Source organism: Megalops cyprinoides, chromosome 5 (assembly GCF_013368585.1).
Source record: "Megalops cyprinoides isolate fMegCyp1 chromosome 5, fMegCyp1.pri, whole genome shotgun sequence".
In the NCBI taxonomy this organism is placed as follows: Eukaryota; Metazoa; Chordata; class Actinopteri; order Elopiformes; family Megalopidae; genus Megalops; species Megalops cyprinoides.
The window spans coordinates 13,605,746-13,625,141 of record NC_050587.1 but is presented as its reverse complement, the minus strand read 5'-3'; the positions used below and the strand labels follow the sequence as shown (position 1 = coordinate 13,625,141).

Sequence of the window (19,396 nt, the reverse complement as noted above, 5' to 3'; positions counted from 1 at the left end):
AGTTTTTTTTTTGTTGACTTGATGTCTCAGAGGTACCTTACCTTGTGGAGTGAACTGCGCTGCAAAGTGTTGCAGTTATTGCAGTGGCAAATAAGGTCTTTTTCAGTGGCCTATATTTACATTTCCTAATTTTGTTGAAAGGGTATTAGAGGAATATAGTCCTCTCATCACACCCTCATTTCACTGAGTGGGATCAAAGAAAATTTGAAAATGTGTGCTGCATGTCTCCCCTAGCATGAACATGTCTTGACAGGATTCGGAAGAACATGTCGTATCAGTGAGCTCAGGCAATATCACCAATGTTTTCGTTCATGCTTCTTCAAAATGAAAAAGAAAATGTGATACAAAATTTGCTGGTTTAGAATAATTCACCAGAGTTGACCCAAGCTGTGAAATCGAAAGTTGGCATACATGCAAAAAAGTGTCAAAATAACACGTTGAGCGCTGGTACTGTTAATTTCCTGACAAATGGGCCGTTAAAGGCGTTCTCACTGACTTAAAAGCGCAGCTATGTAAAGGATTAACTGATGTACGTCTGTCGCATCACACATCTGATACTGACGCAGGTTTTTCCTGTAGCCGCGTCTACCGTAAGAGCTCAGTTTAGATCGCCCACATCGTAATCCTGTATTTTTTATGCAACAGATGATATACAAACATACAGAACGGAGGTGTCGACTGTGGTTGCAAATGTATTGTATTTTATTAAAGAGTCTGGTACATTAAAAGATAAAACAATACCCTTACATATTTTTAAGTCATAGATTATTCAGATCAATATGAGTACGGTGACATGATGGCATGCTGCGTTTAGCGTTTGTGTTATTGATGTCCCCAGGTCATGTTTATGATATAACGTCAAGCACTGGCATATAAACTAAGGTACGTGGTTGTTCAACGGAAAACACAGACTTTATCTAAGCAAGCATTTTTAAGTGGGCGGGCCCCAAAAAAACGGAAGTAGTAGGATTGACTTTAGAATGCCTCGGAGCAGAGTCTGACAAGCCGGCGTCGGAGAAGGTATAGCAAACGAATTTCTTCTTATTAAATTGTAGGAACTTTGTCTTAGTTCCATATTTAACTCAGTATTTTTTAATCGTAATGAAGGTGCGGATGTTTATTATGTAATGTTTATTAGATTGATTATGTCATTCTTCTAATTTGAACTTTTTTGCATTTATCTCAGTAGTTTGTGCTTTTCACCTTTACGCGTGGACTTTCGCATAAATATTTGATCTTAATTAGAATTCGTTGACATTAAAACGGCAAACGGTATTAATGTGGAAATGATTCATGACAACTGAATGCTGAAAGGAGAATAGTTGCTGCCCCATGCTATATTACACACTTGGCGTATGCTTTTCACCACTTCTTGCAAAGGAAAAGTCGCATCGAAAGATATTGTACACAGGCTTTGGTATGAAACGACAAAGAAGGTAGGACAGGTTATGATGTATCTGTCTGTAGAAATCGAAAAAAACGACTAGGGGTGTGTAAAAACATCTTAAAGTTTCAGTGTAAGTTCAACGAGTAAGTAAGAGTTTTTCAAATACTATCGGAGTTGTTACAGCATTACACCAGTCTTACCGTTTATGAACTTTGGGGGATAACATTTAAATATTTCGATTTTCAGCCGTATGAGCCTCTTATATGTTGCAAGTATATTCACATAGATACAAACATGAGATAATATTGAGTAAAATCATGAAACTGTGTTGTAAATGTCTGTGAAAGAAACAAAGAGTTAAAAGGGAGAAGTGGGAAAAAAGTTTTTCCAGGAGGTCCTGATGTACCTAGTTAACATGAGTGAGGATGCTTATTAAAATCATAATGTCATATTGTCTAAAATGTATTGTTGTCACTGGTGTCTGTTTTCTAGACAGCTGTACTGTTGATAGTGAAGAATGCACATATCTGGATGTGTGGGTGTGTGTATGAATTACAGAAGTGATATTCACTTAATGTATTTTTGTGGTTGGAATTTACACAGGTGATAAGTTAGCAGAACTGGGATTACTGAGTAAAGATGGGCAATCTTCACAGGAATGACACATTCTGACAGGATCGAGTCACAGGATTTGCAACAGGTGGTTAGATTTTGCTGACTGTGTATGACAAATTGCTATTGTGTGTCATGTGGTAATGGAGGCATTTTGACATTTTTACATTGTTTGATATTTCATACAAGGCTAAATTGAACATGTAGTTGTGGGAATCTTTTTTTAACATGACTGACCATAATGTGATGCATGACCTTTGGCATATTGCTTTGCTTTCTCTTGACTTGCTCAGTGACAATTGACTCTCCGATTCATATAAAGTGTTTGGTGTAATGTCTGCTTTCCAGTGTTTCTCCAGCTGAAATGGATACGGCTCTTCTCCTGATTTTGCAAGTAGTCTTATGGCCAGGAGTCCCAGGTATGCTGTCATTCAACTCTTGTTTTTTTCCTTGAACAGTGTAATTCCCTATGGTAGTGATACAGCAGGGTGGCTAGAGTTTGTAACAGCGTGCAGGTTTGATTCCCAGGTGGGGCACTGTTATTATACCCTGGAGCAAGGTGCTTCACCAGTAATGCTTCAGTATCCAGGTTTGTATCTACAGGACGTGGAGACAAGTTATGATAGACACAAATACTGGCAAAGCTACTGAAGAATAAAACATGTAACATTAATGACCATGAGAATTGCAGTGTCTTCTGATTTTGGTCCCAACCCTTAGGATAGTTAGTTGAAACCTCAAGTGGCGGATGTGTAATTTTTCGGATGTGGGCTTCAGAGCTGCTTGCCATCAGATATGGGGATGAAAGTTGGTGTCGATTGTGTTAATGAGCGTGCACTCTGCTGCTCTCTGTCTATGCAGCCCTCTTCACTGTGGAGGTGACCAAGCCCTTCCATCTCGCCGAGTTCCGCGGCAACGTGACGATGGAGTGCATATTCCTGCCAGGGGGCGGTGAGGAGAGCCTGTCAGTGTTCTGGCGTCGCATCTTGCCTGAGCCCCCCATGGAGGTGTACAAGCTGGAGAACGGGAAGGAGGACCTGAGCTCCCAGGACCCCCAATACAGAGACCGTGTGCGGCTGCTGAGGGATGAGCTGAGGAGAGGACGGGCAGCACTGCAGATCTCCCATCTCAGGATAAATGACTCTGGGACATACCAGTGTCTGGTGGAGATGGGGGGAGCTGACTACAAACAGACTATTCTCGCAGTAAAAGGCTGGTATTTATTCTTTAACTTTGTCCAGCTACTCTCCTGTGCATATAATTTCAGTATTCCCCCAGCCTTTTATAGCTGTGACTAATAGCCAACAAATTCAGCATTTCCTCTACCAATTTGATCTGGGTGTATTCATGTTTGCTGTTCTTATCTATTTCCAGCTTCCTATAAATCCATAAATAAAAGCGTAAGGAGAAGTGGAAGAGATGAGGTGGAACTGTTGTGCCAATCCCAGGGCTATCCCCAGGCCAGCGTGGTCTGGACAGATGGGAGGGGCAGAAATCTCACAGAGGAGGCCAACACTACGACAGTCATTTCCTCTGACCAGCTCTTCCATGTCACAAGTGGAATAACTGTCAGAACCTCCAACAACACCTACACATGTGCCTTTATAAAGGAAGGGCTCATGAGCCAGTCAGTTACATTTCACATTCCAGGTGAGGCTTTCTGACTTCAGAGACTTTGGTAGAACTGTGCTCAGGATATACAGTGCCATCATTTTGTCTCATAATAAAGGAAGCACAATGATCTCAAATTTCAGTGCTTACGCAGTTTAGTGTTTTACATTTATTGCTGTATGTCACATGGAAAGCTTTTCAGTGGTTTGGTGTGTATGAAGTTTGTTGTCTTGCAGCGGATCAGGTGTTTTCCTCAGTAGCTCTCTTGTGATAGGTGCTGGTTAAGTATTTTCCCCTACTTTATCCAAAGGTTCGGGCCTCTCCCTCTGCTGTAGTCATCACTGTTGAAATTTGTTAATGGACATCTCAGAGATTTTCCCCACGACATTCAAAGGTTTCTCATACCCCAAATTTAAACTTTTCTTGGAAATGGCTAAATGGCTAAATGGCTTAACCAAAGATACAATGGAGGAGAAACTTGCTGAAGTACATTTGGATGTTTCTGTCATGTTTATCCTTGTATGATAGTACTCTTCTAAGGCATTTGTGGAATAAGTGCCATTTGGTGTGAAGACAACTAAACAAATTGTGGTTTGCATCTTGAATGACTGAGTAATTTTCTGATTCTCTGTCTCTCTCTCTTGCTCACACATGCACAGAGAGAGAGAGACAGACAGACAGATAGACAAACACGCACTAAAGACGACAACATGTCTGATAACATGAAGTAGTTTGGAGAAGTGCTCCAATTAGGGATATTTGCTGTAACATTAGGTTATTTCCAGCAGTGTATCTATATCCTGAATCTATCTTTTGCCGAGTCACAATCAAAGTTCCACTCAAACCTCGTCGGCAAGCACAGTGCAGCACAGCAAACACTGACGTGCACATGAAAGTCATAAAAATGCAACAGCATGAAGTCAATAAAGTTTTTTGCAATTTTAAGTTTTTGCGAGATGGAACATGAAAAAAAAGGAAAAACAAGTGCAAGTGGGTGGAACTTGAAAGAGGCTTTAAAAATACTGAGGAGTACTATCTGTTCCTCAGACACCCTGAGCACCCAGGGCATGTTACAAAGCTGATGTATTGTCTATTTGTGAAGATGGACATTTTTGCAAGCAGTGCTAAATGTCTGGCTTAAGCATACAAGGGATTCCCTGTAACCTTTTCCTGTAGTTCCATAAATGCTATACCACACCATTGTCCACCATAGACTTATGGTACATAGCCTACTCAAAATGTAAAAAAAATGCAGGTTGCATAGACCTATTTTCATTGAGAACACGAGGTTTTGCGGTTGCTTCCAAATGGGATACAAATATTTTCCTACTCTTGAAATTTTACAAATGTTTTGTTTGTTTGCAATGTGCATCCGATGGCATATGACGTTAGATATTGGGGTTGAATCTATTTGGCCTAGGAGCACAACTATTATCCAGTTGGTATTATTGGAAATATTTGGGAAATAAGAGCCCTAATTTATTCACTAAGCAGATCCCAGATAGACACTTATTTACTGTATTAAAACTCCTGTCCATATTGTTCTATTTCACAGAGGAAATACCTTGGAAGCAGACAGGAAAAGGTTCCCTTGTTGTAGCGGTGGTCGTACTGATTGCTGTGACCTCCGCAGTGTGTGTGATCAGTATCCTGATATATCGCAGGAGGGCAGGTAACTTCAGTTCTTCAGCCTCCTCTGTCTCTCTGCTTGTGTGCTTTGCCACAAGCAGAACAACAGACAGGGTCATGTTACTGAACTGGCCATTTCCCATCAGCAGCGGCCATATCTGTGTCCTGTATCTTGATTGATGCAAAGAAATATTCAATCCAGCATCCTGCTTGGTCATCAGGTATATAGATTATTGGATGATGGTCCTCCTAAAAGCTGAATCACTCACATGTCTGGGAACCTCCTCTCTTTTTCACCAGAAGCGAAAATGTAAGGTATCGCATTTACATTAAAAGGTGATTGCTGTTAAGAGGAAGTCCCAGATGGCTGCTCCTGACCTAGTGACAAAGCCACAAAGAATGAGTTAAAAATGAAGTGGGACTTTTTTGGGATTTCATGTGCTGTGGTATTCACATGATGCAGAACCAAGGGGTGCAAGGCATGACTGTGCACTTTTCCAAAACCACTTCTCACTGCCATGTGCGTAAATGTCCCCATCTGCAGGTATCTTCCTCATGTGAAATGAAAGCACTTCCAGATAACATTGGTGATTTCTGAATTTCAACAGGATATAGCATATAAATACTGACATGTGTCTGTAAAATCCCTAATATTTTTGTATTATTACTGTATTACTGTTTTCGTATTACTGACAGAGATAAATAATAGGTTTCCCAGACACTTTATCAGGTGGAAAAAAATTGCAGAAAACCCTTTTATCATTTCATCAACGTGTCTAGTAAGCTGTCTTCAAATATGACAGAATAACATTTTGTAACCATAGATTTTGCATGTGTTTATTAGACTGAAATAGAACCTTCCTGAATCCTTTGACAGGTTATAAAGGACGCAACACAGCAGGAACCATGGACTGTCTGATCGAGAAGGACCCTTTCCCTGCACGTGAGTGTTGGTTTATGTTGAAACCCTGACTGTGCTATGAGTATTTTATTGTTTAGGGATGTTAATTTGATAGGGTCAGCGCTCACCAAAAGCCATGCCGTTTCTCTACCATTGGATATATATAGAAGTCTGTTTCAACAGACCTGTGTAACTTCCACTTGTTACCTTCAAATTCCCCTCCTCATCCCCCTGCACAAACTGTAGGTTCCACAGGGCAAGCTTGGTAATGCTGTTGTTCCCTTTAGCTGGATGAGGGGCTCCTCAAAGGGATGGTCCAGTGGCCAAAACAGCATATTGTATGAAAAGAACATTATGTCAGATAAATAATGACATCACCTTGCCCCACTGGACATTTTGTTAGAGGCTGAAAGTAAATTGAACATATGCAAATGTATACATTGAATCAAATTTAAATTATGATGGGTGTGCCAGTAAATATGCTTGACTTACTTGACTGCTTGACTGATTGTTTTGCTAACTGATTTAACACAGGACTCTGAAAAGGCTTAAAAAGTGGCTAAGCTGAAGTCAAAATGACCCCATGGTGTTATTGATCATCGTTGGTGCATTACACAAAAATATTACCATTGTAACTGAAATGTAGTCAGCATTGCTGTTTTTCCATGTCTTATATGTAACTTAAGAGAAAAGCTTATTTGATTGTTAGGTAGCTTAAGGACAGACAGAGCCTACACTTGCTCTTCCATTTACCCATTATTGAACATACTACAATTCTTTTTGACAGGTATGCCTCCAGAAACTAACATTGAAGTCCAGACCTCTGTTGAAGGTATGCTGAGTAAGGAGTGGATGTGGTTTTCTCCTCATAGGACATGCAGGGCCACCCCTAAGGTTCAGTTTGATCGGGCCCATTTGTGTACTGACATAGAGAAAAGCTGTTGGTGTATGTGTCCAGTGAATGTAAAGGGGATGAGTTCTGGTTGAATAACCTAGACTTGTGCTGACATCACATGATCCGGTGCACAATCACAAGGACAGACAGCCGCTCGCTTGCAACTTGTGACTGCCTGCTGCGCACTGTTGTGTAGAGGAACTGGTTACGTTTCAGTGATCACATGCACAGAAATAGTGCAACACAGCAAAAGGTGCAAGCTCGACGTCTTGAAATCAAAAGTGTTGCGTTTGCCTTTGTCCCACAAACCCACGCAGCTCTCAGACCACAACCAGCCTCGTTGTATTTTTTGCTTACCTTGTAACTGAAGCCGTTTGCGCGTTTGTGTTTGACATTTGACGCGTTTTTCCATCCCAGGCACCGCTTAGAAAGATGTTTTTACTTTTGGGTTTGCAGAAAATGAGGGAGCAGTGGAAAATCTGAGGGAGGTTCTGAGAAGAAGATATGCGATGCTCTCCTCCGACACGGAGGAAGCGGAGTCGCACACATCGTTCTGTGGCAAGGAGTTACCACAGCGCCTTCGGAACAGGTGTGTCATTGGAGTTTGGTTCTGTGGTGGGGGCAGTTAAAAAAAAAACAAACAACAAAAAAAGTGTCAAAACATTTTCAAGAAATGCACCCAGTCCTTCCTGCAGCTTTTATAAACTGAATACATTAGCCTCAAATACATAGTAAGTGACCCTGTTCATGTATGGCTAAGCTCTATTGCTAAGTGTGTAACTAAAAATCTACAATAGCCGCAATGTAAAGCAGTCTCACACCACTGTCCTTGCAACATACCCTCTCTCAAAACCCTTTCCTTCAAAAGTGGTGAGAACACATCTGCAACACACTATAAAAATGGAAAAACAGAAAATCAGGGAAGGTAGAGGGCCATTAATAAGTCTGAGAGAAGTATTAAGTCCAGGAGTGGGATGGCACACTGTAACCTGGGAGATCAGCTGCCATGACTGGTTTTGTGGATACTGTGATGGCAAATTGTTTGTTACCCATTTATTTTGCTTTAGTATTCAGCAGATATAGGTTTTGTTTTTGAAAAGTATATTTAGTATTCTGTGGCTTTTATCTATGGAATGTGGATAGCTACACTTTCGGTTCTGCCAACCACAGGTAATGAAAAAATATAAAATCTCAAGATGATTTGTGTGTGTCTCAAGAACTTGGTTGTCCAGGTTTTCCCAAGACGCCTCACGTTTGTTTTGGTGAAATCCAATTTGGTGAAATTCCGTTTAGCTGTAAGAAAACCATGAGTCACGTTTCTGTGTAGAATTGACATGTAGTTATTTTTATACATGTTCACAAGTGAGTCAAACTTTTACTTCATTAAGAGTTTTCCCATCATAAGAGGACACCAACACATTTTTGCGAGAATAATGCACTCATATCAGTAGAGTTCAGGAGCGCTTTTTGAAATTGAATCTGAAGTCATGTTTTTGTCTGAAAGGATTCTATGGAGTGAAAGTGATGATGCCCTGTTTGATAGCTCTGGGCTATCCAATGTTCATTTCTGTTAAGAATCCACTTCATTCAGATTACATGTTGATGATGTTATTGTTGTTATTACCATTTTAATGGCTTTTATGCTGTGTGTTCCAGGGATGGCTTGCCTTTGGGGGTCACTGCCCTACTGCCGGATGTTGGGGAGACCATTCTCCTGGAGGGCGAGCCTGGAAGTGGAAAAACCAGTGTGGCTGTCAGCCTGGCCTCAGCCTGGGCCCAGAACTCTGAGCGGGACCCCTTCGGCGTCAAGCAGATTCACCTGCTCATATTAGTGACCTGCCAGGAGTCAACGGGCAGCCTGTTCCAGGAAATGATGTCACAGCTCAGCTTGGGTGGGGAGTTCACAGCCGACGCCCTGAGGGATGTTTTGACAGGGCCAGCGGAAGCTCTGCTTGTCCTCGATGGTTACAGAGAAGGGAATGATGAGCTGGATGAGTCGCTGAGAAGATTCCTGAGGGAACGGCAGACATGCAGGGTGCTGGTGACGGCACGACCAGGACAGTGTGGCAACATGACAGAGTATCTCAGGACAGTACTGGTTCTCTGCAGAGAGTAAAGGAAGGTCAAGGACTCTGCTGAACATAAACTCAAAGGCCCTAATCAAACAGTGGAAATTTTCACAATTTCATGACCACAGTTAACATCTAACCTTAATGGGAACTTTCTAGGCGTGAGAGCTAAAAAGCTTGAACATTTTTCAGTTTTTATTCTGAGTACCTTACAAACTTCCCTACCACTGACTAAAAACTGCTATATCAGCAAATTAAAAAAAAAAAAAAACAGGAAGCTATTTGAGTATGAGTAAAATTTGTAATTTCTCTCATGCTGCAATGACATTAATCAACCAGGCTTTCAAAAAAGGCTGTCATTCTCTGTTTCTAGAATGTGAACTATGTTGTAGTTTGCACATTTTACTGCGTCTTTTTATCTGTGTCACCATTACATTTCACTTGGATGTCACTGAGAGACTAAAACTCAGGGAAGCTCTGTACATTTTATGCCCAACTGAATCCTTTCCTTGGATTTCAGAATAGCTGCAGGGGATCCCAGTCTGATCCTGCCCAGAGTCAGAGACAATGAAGGCCGGTCCCTTCATTTGCGATTGAAACTTTTGCCACTGAGGCATGAGCAGTCTGCACGTCATTGAAAATGTTTCAAATGTTTGTTCATGAGAAAGTTAAGACAACATTGAGAAGATTAGGCTGTGCCTCATACGAGATTCATATTTGCCTTCATGAGGTTACAGTCATTCTTTATAAAGAATTCATAAACAAATGCTAAAGGGGTATACTGAATGAGAGGACATATTCTCTCTCAAGATAAATATCACCCGGTGGAGTGTCATAAAAGAAAACTACAAGGTTGAGGGCACCTGTTGCGTTCCCAGGTCTTTATATCGTGTTTCTGCAGAGTTTTCTTAAGTCTTTCAACTGGCATTTGAAAGACTCTTTCCATCTAATTTGTTGGCATGCATCACTTTCAATAGTGTGTGCTTTGATTCTACAGTTTGCTTGTCATGATGGGACGCAACCAGTGGCAATGCTTTAATGGTTGAATGAATGAGGTCAGACTTCAAATGAGGAGTATCATAGGCCCAAAACATAAAGGCATCTAAAAAATAGAAATAGATAGTATTGCTCCAATTTGTAAATTGAGATAGTTACGTGATAATGCATCACCTGTAGGCCTCCATCACCCAGGTCACTTTTCCCTAACTGCAAACTTTAATTTATACACAAAATAAAATGAAAGTGATCTATATAAATGGAAATATATTATTTCTCTCTCTGAATGGCATGAGACATGAGAGGTTGATTGCTGCTGTGATGACTTTTATCTAGTAGGGGTTATACGTCTAAAATCCAACCAAGGTCCCAACCCATTGGCTTTACTGTGTCCTTGATGTGGACGTACAAGAATGAAACTAGTGAATCACATCACACATGATTTCAGCATTTACCGCAACCAAGCTGAGCAGGGTGACTTCTCTTTAAGAGCTGCTTAAATTCTTGAGGAGAAGGCAACACCGCAAAACTGTGGAATTTGCTGTTGCGAAAGTTGTGAAACAGTGGGATGGTGACTAATAAAAAGACTGAACTAACTGTAACAGTTGTGTTGTGAGCATGGTGATGATAATCTTGGGAGAAAAAGTAGACCATTGGTGTTTCACAAATAATGAGTGTGCATTCATTATTCACTGTTCACATGCAGGATGTAAGCCTCTCGCTGTATGCTAGAAGTCATTTCCCTCTCTGCTAGTGCACTGTGAGGCTTGTGTTCATACCTCTGGGAAATCTGTGAGTGGGAAATGAGTTGATATTGAAATTAAAGCACTGAAACTGTGACCCCCAAGAGTCTTGCAATGAGGAGGTGCACTGGCAGTTAAGACTGAAGAAAAGGTAATGGTCAAGTCTTTCTGTGAGCTTTGCATTTCAGAAAACTCTCGTCTTTGTATAAGTGTATGTGCTTGTGTTTGTGTGTGACAGAGAGCGAGAGGGAGGGGGAGAAAGAAAGAGAGAGAACAGATAAACAATCAATTCACGAAATGAAAAGCTGAACTTGTTTACTGCAAACTCCAGTTCCTCTTTCCATTTCTACCGTGGACTGGGGGTATGACAGGACAAACATACCAAACAAAACAATCATAGATTAATGGCATTTCCAAGAAGCCAGTTTTGTAAGGTTTTTTATACATTCTGTTGGTGATATTTTCATGTGTTTGTAGCACTCTCTCTGCAACTGTACAGTGAATGCCCTCATATACCACAGACCCACAAATACATTCTTTGTGGTATTGTCTCTGCCCAAAACTTCCACGAGTCAATGGCCTGAACCTCTGCTCTGGCTTTCGTTGCGGGGCATTTCCTCGAATTTATTTCTCTCAGCATCATAGGATGGTTTCACTTTCTGTCTCACTTTAACAAAGCTGACAGGAAAGGTTTGTCCAGAGTGCAGTTGATAAGAACACCAGCAGTGTGAAAATAAATTACATTTCCTGTAAAGATTACAGTACTTGCATACTACCAGTAAAATCCTGAGTTTCTGACATTTTTTTCAAGGGTATTTAAGTTAAAGTACCATTAAAGTACCCACTTTCTATCAGCATCTTCGCATGTAGTAATGTTCAATTTACTAATGGACAAAACTCAAAAAGCACAAGATTGTCTTGGCTGCTTCCTCACCAGCAACAGCCTTTCGAGCAGCTGCATTAAATGTCAGCATTAGCCCTCTTCATTCTGACTGTGAAGGAGAACCTTTACCTGTCCCCCAGAACAGTTTATTTTAGTTGTTAATTGGTTAATTGCTTAAATGTATAAGGATCCTTGTCTTTCTGTTTTCAGCTTGACCATAATACAGCTCCTTTCAGTCAACTGCATTCAGACCACGTTAATTGTAATCAGCTGTTTGTAATTGTAAGCTTGGAAGTCATTCTCCGTCTGTTTAATAGTAATTGACAAGCCATTGGTAGTGAGCCTCACCTGCCTAAGTGAGGGCCAGTTAAATACAGGTGTGTGGCTGGAGAAGACCATGTGCTGTGTGCTGCCTTTTCCCCCTCCCCTCCCCCTCCCCCTCCCCCTCCCCCTCCCCCTCCCCCTCCCCCTCCCCCTCCTCCTCCTCCTCCTCCTCCTCCTCCTCCTCCTCTTTCTCCCCTACCTCCCCTCGTCCTCCTTTTTGCAGAAGGATTGGTTGATTTTTTTACATTCCAGTTTACAGATAGATGTTGTTTAACATCCTTTTCTGTGTTTAAGCTCACAGACATCACAGTCAAAGTAGCTCTAACTGGGGTTTGTTTATCCATGGAGCTGACTATGAGTGCTGTAGGTTTTACTCTTTGCTAATGATATTACATGTTTTGTCTTAATTGAACAGCACTGCCATTCTTATCCATAATCTTTTTCTCCCTGTTATACTTGCATCATATTTACTTGTGTTAAAGACAATTTATTTTACTGCTCAGCAGTTCACATGAATCTCCCCCCATTTTTAATGACGCAGTCTTGTCAAATTTGTCAATTACTAGTTTCTTTTTATATAAACATGAGTAGAGGAAATGAGAGTTTCATCACTCATCTCCCCTTCCCATTGGAAAAACCATACCGACAAAACAAAATAGGTCATAAAAAGGAGGAGGAAACACCCACCAGGCACAATGCTAAAATTAACAGGAAATAAACCCCCCCCCCCCCCATGATAGCATGCTAAATCCTGTAAAGGCCATTGAAATGTTTAAATGACCTCATTTTATCTGCAGTGTCAGACCACAACGCTTGCTAATGAGCAATATGTAGAACAATATGAGGCTCAACTATGACATGAAAGAATGTGTGGGGGCTCACTTCAGCATGTCTCTGGCAGCAGTAATGCCAGCTAACACAAGCTACTTTTGTCGTGAGTATACCCTAGTAAACATCCTAAACCACATCTCCTTAGTAAAAGGTAGTGAATCTTTTTTCCATATTGTATCAATTGACAATGATTTCTATACCATTTTTAAGAGAGATGTAATGTACCCCTGAGACCCCTGGTCCTGTATTCCATATGTTTGATGAGTGTATTGCCCAGGGTACTCCACAGGCACATAATGCAGGACTGTAACTGCAGATGAAAAAGAAAGGCAAACTGCACTGCAGTTGCGTATCCTGGAATGTGCAAAAGCCCTCATCCCCATACACGTCGGGATGAGTGTGCACTGGTCTGTCACACCGTTGACAATGGGGAAAATGGGTGCCCTCCATGGTGAAGACTCAAATTTTGCAATAATGGAGCTTGGTGATGCCATTTCATTTTCACTTTGGCAAGGATTTCAATTTCAGTTTGCAAAATTTTAGCATATAATTTCTGTAAATTGGAAGGTGGTAGCTAGTGGATTGAGATGGATTTTTATCCGCAGTGATGTATTGTACCTTGCTTGTGTTGTAATGTGCCTCACTTGTAAGTCACTTTGGATAAAGCGTCTGCCAAATGAATAAATGTAATGTAATATTATCCTTTTTACAATAGCAATCATATAATAGCAATGTTTGAGTTGTTTGAAAATGAGCCTCTGATAACAAGTACCAATGGTCCTAACAGGCCAAAATGTAAGATAAAATTTATCAGATACCATATATCCCATCTATACCAGGGGATTGCCCTTCATGTCCTGGCCACCAATGCTAAATTCTGTAATAGGTCCTTCAGTGAGCTAACTACATCTAGTTTGAACATGGGAGTTTCAAGTTTCAGAAAACTCTTACTCCATCTGTCATCATACATGAAGTCAGGCTGATATAAATCAGAATAAAAAATGTGAAAAGTAGAATTTATTTGAAAGGAATTAATTGGTTCTCCTTTTGAGGGTTTCGTTGAGGAGTTACCTGTGAATTGTTCATTGGTGAGAAGTTTGAATGTAATCAGGTTAATTGCTTGCTATTATAATATCTGCTATCTGATATTACAATAATTTTGTCCCAGTTTATGACTAAGAAACTGTGTGGTAAAAAGTTACACTGGGGCAGGCTGCTATGCAGGGAACATATCAGTCACATACAGAGTCATAGAATATATCTGCCCCCAAGCACTCAAGGAATTAGTATACAGCTCGCCAAATCATTCAGTGCCTACAACTTGTTTGCTTATCCAGTTCAGTTTCAGTTTGTGACTATGTGGGTCTGATGGAGTCCTCCAACCCATTGCTCATTTGTTTAGTTTTTCCAGTTCCTTCAGTTATTTTAGTATATAATTTACTTATGTACGTACATACTAAATACATATTTATATGCAGACTATAAGGATAATGGCAGGGTGACTTTGTTTGTGGTGATAGAATGCTGTTTTATACATACAAAAACGATGTATCAGAGAAAAATCTAACACTTAAACTGAAATTCCAACTTTCAATGAAAACTAATGCCATATTTTTGCTAATTTTGGGGTATTACTGCCTTAACTGATACTTCATTTTAATACCTCATCATAATGTTTTTACATAAAGAGGTATGCGCTGCAGCCTAATGGCCAACAACATCCAGCGTCCCAGATTGTACTGTCTGGGTGTTGTGACCCCTTCTTTTGTGTCTGGACTTGTTTGCTTTTTGTTTTTGACTTGTTTGGCCTTTTGGCTTTACATTTTACATCTATTTACATTTGCAGTTACATTTACTTATTTGGCAGATGCTCCTATCCAGAGCATCTTATAAAAAGAGCATTTGATATGGTTCGAAAAATTGCTATGCAAATACTGAATCATTAGAACTGTACTGGAAATACAGTACCATTGCCACAAAGTGAGTAAGTATACTGTCATAAGGTGAACAAATATATCTTAGTACAATTTATAGCTACGGAGTGTATACTGCCACACACTTGTAGCAAAGTGTTTACCATTGAACCTGTACAGCTTCAAAAGCTTGTATTTCCACCAGGCCTTTTCTGTCAAACTTCTGCCATCAGCTTTTACTACAATCACTTGAATTTGGGGAGCCATGATGTAGTCTAAAAGGTGGGTTTTGAATTTCAGCAGGAAAATAGACAATGACCCAACTGTTCTAACTGTTGTGGGTAGCTCAGTCTATTATCTGGGGGCCAGAGCAGAGAAGGGAGTGGAGTGGCTTTCTGAAGACGCAGTTTAGAGCCATATACTGTTCGCTAGGTCTATCCTGGTGGAGCAAACACGTTAAACAGCTTCTGCATATTTCCATGAGGCACTTCATGGAACCTGAGTTGTTAAATCAGACTTCCCTGCAATAGTGTTTGTAATTTTTCTCTAGCATGTTCCTGTTACTGGGTGTAGGGATTTTTCCTTCTTGTGAAGTAAGACTTGTAGTTCCGAAGTTTAGGTTAATAGCAATTAAATAATAAAGCAAAAACTAGTATTTAATTACAGTATGAAATATACCGGGTAAAAGCAAGGCAGATTAATTACAAAGTGATGTTGTTTGGGTACAAGCTTTTATACCCAAAACCTGAAATAAAATGTTGAAATAAAATGCAGGTTCCTGTTCCTAACCCCCCCCCCCCCCCCCAATAATTGAGTTAGTTTTGATTGTATTAGGTGACCATCCAAGAACACTGAAGCAAGTTTTGCATTTTCCTTACATGGGAATCCATTAATAGTTCCCCTGCACCCAGGTCCAGCATTTTACCACATGTTTTAGTCACTCAGAAAACTGTATCTGTTCCTGAGATACTTTGGCTTTTTATCCTACAGCATGTCGTCTTATCAAAATGACATGACAAAATGTCTTGAACATTTTTGGTCTGTTAGCAAATAGGGTGAAGGCATAATTTTCTTCACAAAGTGTCACAAAGACTATTGCATTTTGTTATAAGAATAAGAATAAGAATAAGAAATACTTTATTAATCCAGAGGGAAATTTGAGTGTCACAACTGTACCGTCCGGCACACATCAAAAACAACAAAAGAATAAATTGAATCAAATAAATAAAGAGGTATAAAATACAACAAATAGAAAGAAGTTTGTGCAATTATGCGTTGAGAAGTTATCACGCTTGTGCTATGATTATATACATAGTATAAAATGAATTATGAAACTAAAGAATAAACAAGGATAAGATTATTGCTATTATACAGTATGAAGTGCAGTAGAAAAACAGTTATTGTTGTACAAGATGCAAAACAATATGCAAATCCTGACCAGATGGCTAGAGAACAGTTATTGTCCCATGTGCAACGATTATGTGGGGGGGGGGGGGGGGGGGGGGGGGGGGGGACAGCACAGGGCATCAGGTGCCAGTCAATCCCATGTTGCAACAGAGAGGGGAGGAGTTGTATAGTTTGATGGATGCAGGCAGAAAAGACCTTCTGTGCCTCTCAGTGGTACATTTTGGGGAGATCAGCCTGACACTGAAGGTGCTCTTCATCTTCACAAGCCCGTCATGGAGAGGATGGGAGGTGTTGTTTAGGATGCGCACCAGCTTGTTAAGCATCCTTCTCTCCGCCAGCGCCCCTAGTAAGTCCAGCTCAATTCCGCCACCTATGACAGAGCTGGCTTTCCTGATGAGCTTGTTCAGTCTGTTTGCATCCCCAGCTTTCAGACCACACCCCCAGCACGCCACCACATAGAAGATGGCACTGGAAACCACAGACTGGTAGAACATCTGCAGCATCTTGTTGCAGACGTTGAAGGATCGTAGTCTCCGCAGGAAGTAAAGCCGACTCTGGTCCTTCTTGTAAAGGGCCCCTGTGTTTGTAGTCCACTCCAGCCTGTCATCTAAGTGCACACCAAGGTATTTGTAGGAGTGGACTATGTCAATGTCTACTCCATGGATTGCGACAGGGGTCCGAGCAGGTTTATACTTGCGGAAGTCCACAACCAGCTCCTTCGTCTTGCTGACGTTTAGCTGTAGATGGTTCAGGCTGCACCACTCCATGAAGCTGTCTATCAGTCCCCTGTATTCTGCCTCCTGTTGCCCCTTGATACACCCCGCGATAACAGAGTCATCAGAGAACTTCTGAAGGTGGCATAACTCTGAGTTGTACCTGAAGTCAGAGGTGTACAAGGTGAACAGGAAGGGAGAGAGGACGGTCCCCTGGGGTGCCCCTATGCTGCTCAGTATACAGCCTAGTGACTGTCCTTGTACAATAGACACCATGATGTTAGCTGAGTACCCTTATTCTCAGAGTAAAGGACAACTACTGGGCTGTGTTCTTGCTCCAAGTAGGTTCAGTCAAAAAACTGAGGATTTGTTTTGATGTGTGTCGGCAAAGTCCTTTATACTGTAGGATACGTGACATACAGTTGTTGCAGATATATATGTGTGCACAGAACAAAATTCATCCTATGCCATTTAAACAGCAACATTGCACTGTTTTATAGCCTAGTGGCTCTCTTTCACTTCCAAGAAGTGCTGAACATCACTTTTTAAATCCAGTGTTTCATGTAGTGGGTAGAATGCATGCTAAGGAATTGATGGACATTGATTTTTAAATATTATGCTGAGAATACTATTTTACCTTAATCTTTAATAGTTAAACTCATGTTTTAGTATACCCTCATGATCATGTCAACCATTTTTCAGAAGTAATTTACATTGTATTTTGCCAGCCTTGCTGTTACTCTCACACATGCTATTGAATGCATGCCCTTTAGCATTTCTTATAGAAGAGGAAGCCTAAATGAAACAGAAATCCCCTAACTTTTTAGCGACAAGGAACAATTATCAAATTTCATGTTGTGCACAAATATAAAAGCTACGTGGGAATTTGATATTAACATATGTGCTATAAAATAGTGTTTTTATACCTTTAACAATTTACTCTGATGATGTCTTGAACACTCTTGAAAAATATCCTTGCATTATGATTGGATTTTTTGGTTGGTAAATCAATGGCAAGGGGATCACAGAAGCATAACATTACTAACACAATCTTCTGAAGTACAGGGAAAAATATCCATTACCGGAAGGGAGCATTATGAAGTTCTGGCCCAGAAGGTGGTCCATGTCAAGGGTAATAGTGATGACCTTGCATCTGACTGCTTTAGTGGGGCTACCTGGTACTTAATACCTTCTGGTTACAAGCCTTGTTCTCTTCTGAACAATACCACCTCAAAATATTAAGAAATATACAAGACCCTTGTCTTGCCACAGAGAACTTTGTGCCCAAACCACCTGACATGGCTATTAGCTTCATCTTCATTTTCCTTGGTGTCTCCTTCAGAAGGTCTGGCAGGGACACATAAGGTGGGGGCTGTTACATGAAATCACTTACAAAGGCTCCCTTATAGTTAATGCTTTGGGACAGTGTCTTGCGTTCATGCTGATGGCAACTGAGCACATGATTGTCGCAATGAACACTAGTTCCTGGGAACACTAGTTCCTCATCAACACAAACCCTGTTTTCATCCCATTCATGAGAGGGTCTATCAGGGGTGTGTATACTCTCCAATGTAATTTTCATGCACCACAGCACTTATGGATGAACTTATAACGACTGGCTTGGTCAGTTTCACATTAGTATGAAAGTGCTCCTGGCTGGAAGAAAGCTATAAAGCTATATAAAAAAAAATTAAATACAAAGCAAAGAAACACAGCCTCAGCCTCAACCACAACCTCAAGCTGCTCACAAAAGTGATTCTACCAGCACCCACACACCTGAGTTTATTGTGCCTCTGATTAGGCAGGTGTAGTCAATTAACCAATGGCTGGCTTCACACACAGGTAATTACAATGACAAACAGTTGCACAATTTGACAATTAACAGCTTGGGATGCACTTGATAAAATGATCTGCTATTAGTAGATTTGAATCAGATTGAAGACAAACGGCCCTTGAACATTTTAACATTAAGGATAAACACAAACTAACAAGTAACAAACATTCAGGTTGTAGGGGACAGGTGAAGGCTCTCCTTCACAGGGTGTTTCCAAATCAATTGACTTCCAAGAAACACACTACCTACATTAACTAAAACTAACCTGGACTTTGCAAAGGTTTTATCAATTTACTGTACCTCTTGTTGTGCCTGCAGTGGGCATGACAGATGAGCTCATCCTTGAGCTATTGCTCAATGGGCTTTTGGAAAACAAATTCAGGCTAACACTCCTGGACCAAGCAAACGTGATATGCTTAAGATGTTTACCAGCCCTCTGCTACCGTGTGTTAGAGACAGATCTTGTCCCAGTGATCCAGGTACATCCCCGATGACTTTTTGTTTGTTTTATGCGGGCAGTCCATTTTAAGAAAGATTTCGGCTTTCAGCATCCACCTTAATCAGCCACAGAGAAAACAAACTCTAACTGACATTTATACGCCAGCCCTATGAGAACCTCTACTGTGATAACACACCCATTTAGGCACT

The 19,396-nt window shown here is 40.7% G+C and overlaps 1 protein-coding gene across 1 annotated transcript; it reads left to right on the top strand.

Annotated features, from left to right (window-relative positions):
- The first annotated feature begins 977 nt into the window (after positions 1 to 977).
- si:ch211-241b2.5 lies at positions 978 to 9,439 on the top strand. The gene is made up of 10 exons (XM_036529573.1): positions 978 to 1,020; positions 1,991 to 2,087; positions 2,348 to 2,418; positions 2,861 to 3,211; positions 3,374 to 3,649; positions 5,166 to 5,282; positions 6,117 to 6,182; positions 6,928 to 6,972; positions 7,492 to 7,624; positions 8,692 to 9,439. Exons 3-10 carry the CDS (start codon positions 2,364 to 2,366, stop codon positions 9,149 to 9,151), a joined length of 1,503 nt encoding a protein of 500 aa, XP_036385466.1. The 5' UTR covers positions 978 to 1,020; positions 1,991 to 2,087; positions 2,348 to 2,363; the 3' UTR covers positions 9,152 to 9,439.
- The last annotated feature ends 9,957 nt before the right edge of the window (positions 9,440 to 19,396 follow it).

Excerpts from the sequence above, each read along its gene's own strand:
- si:ch211-241b2.5 (XM_036529573.1), top strand. The coding sequence starts at position 2,364 with ATGGATACGGCTCTTCTCCTGATTTTGCAAGTAGTCTTATGGCCAGGA. Across the intron at positions 2,419-2,860 it reads CTTATGGCCAGGAGTCCCAG|CCCTCTTCACTGTGGAGGTG; the intron begins GTATGCTGTCAT and ends CTGTCTATGCAG. Across the intron at positions 7,625-8,691 it reads CCACAGCGCCTTCGGAACAG|GGATGGCTTGCCTTTGGGGG; the intron begins GTGTGTCATTGG and ends TGTGTGTTCCAG.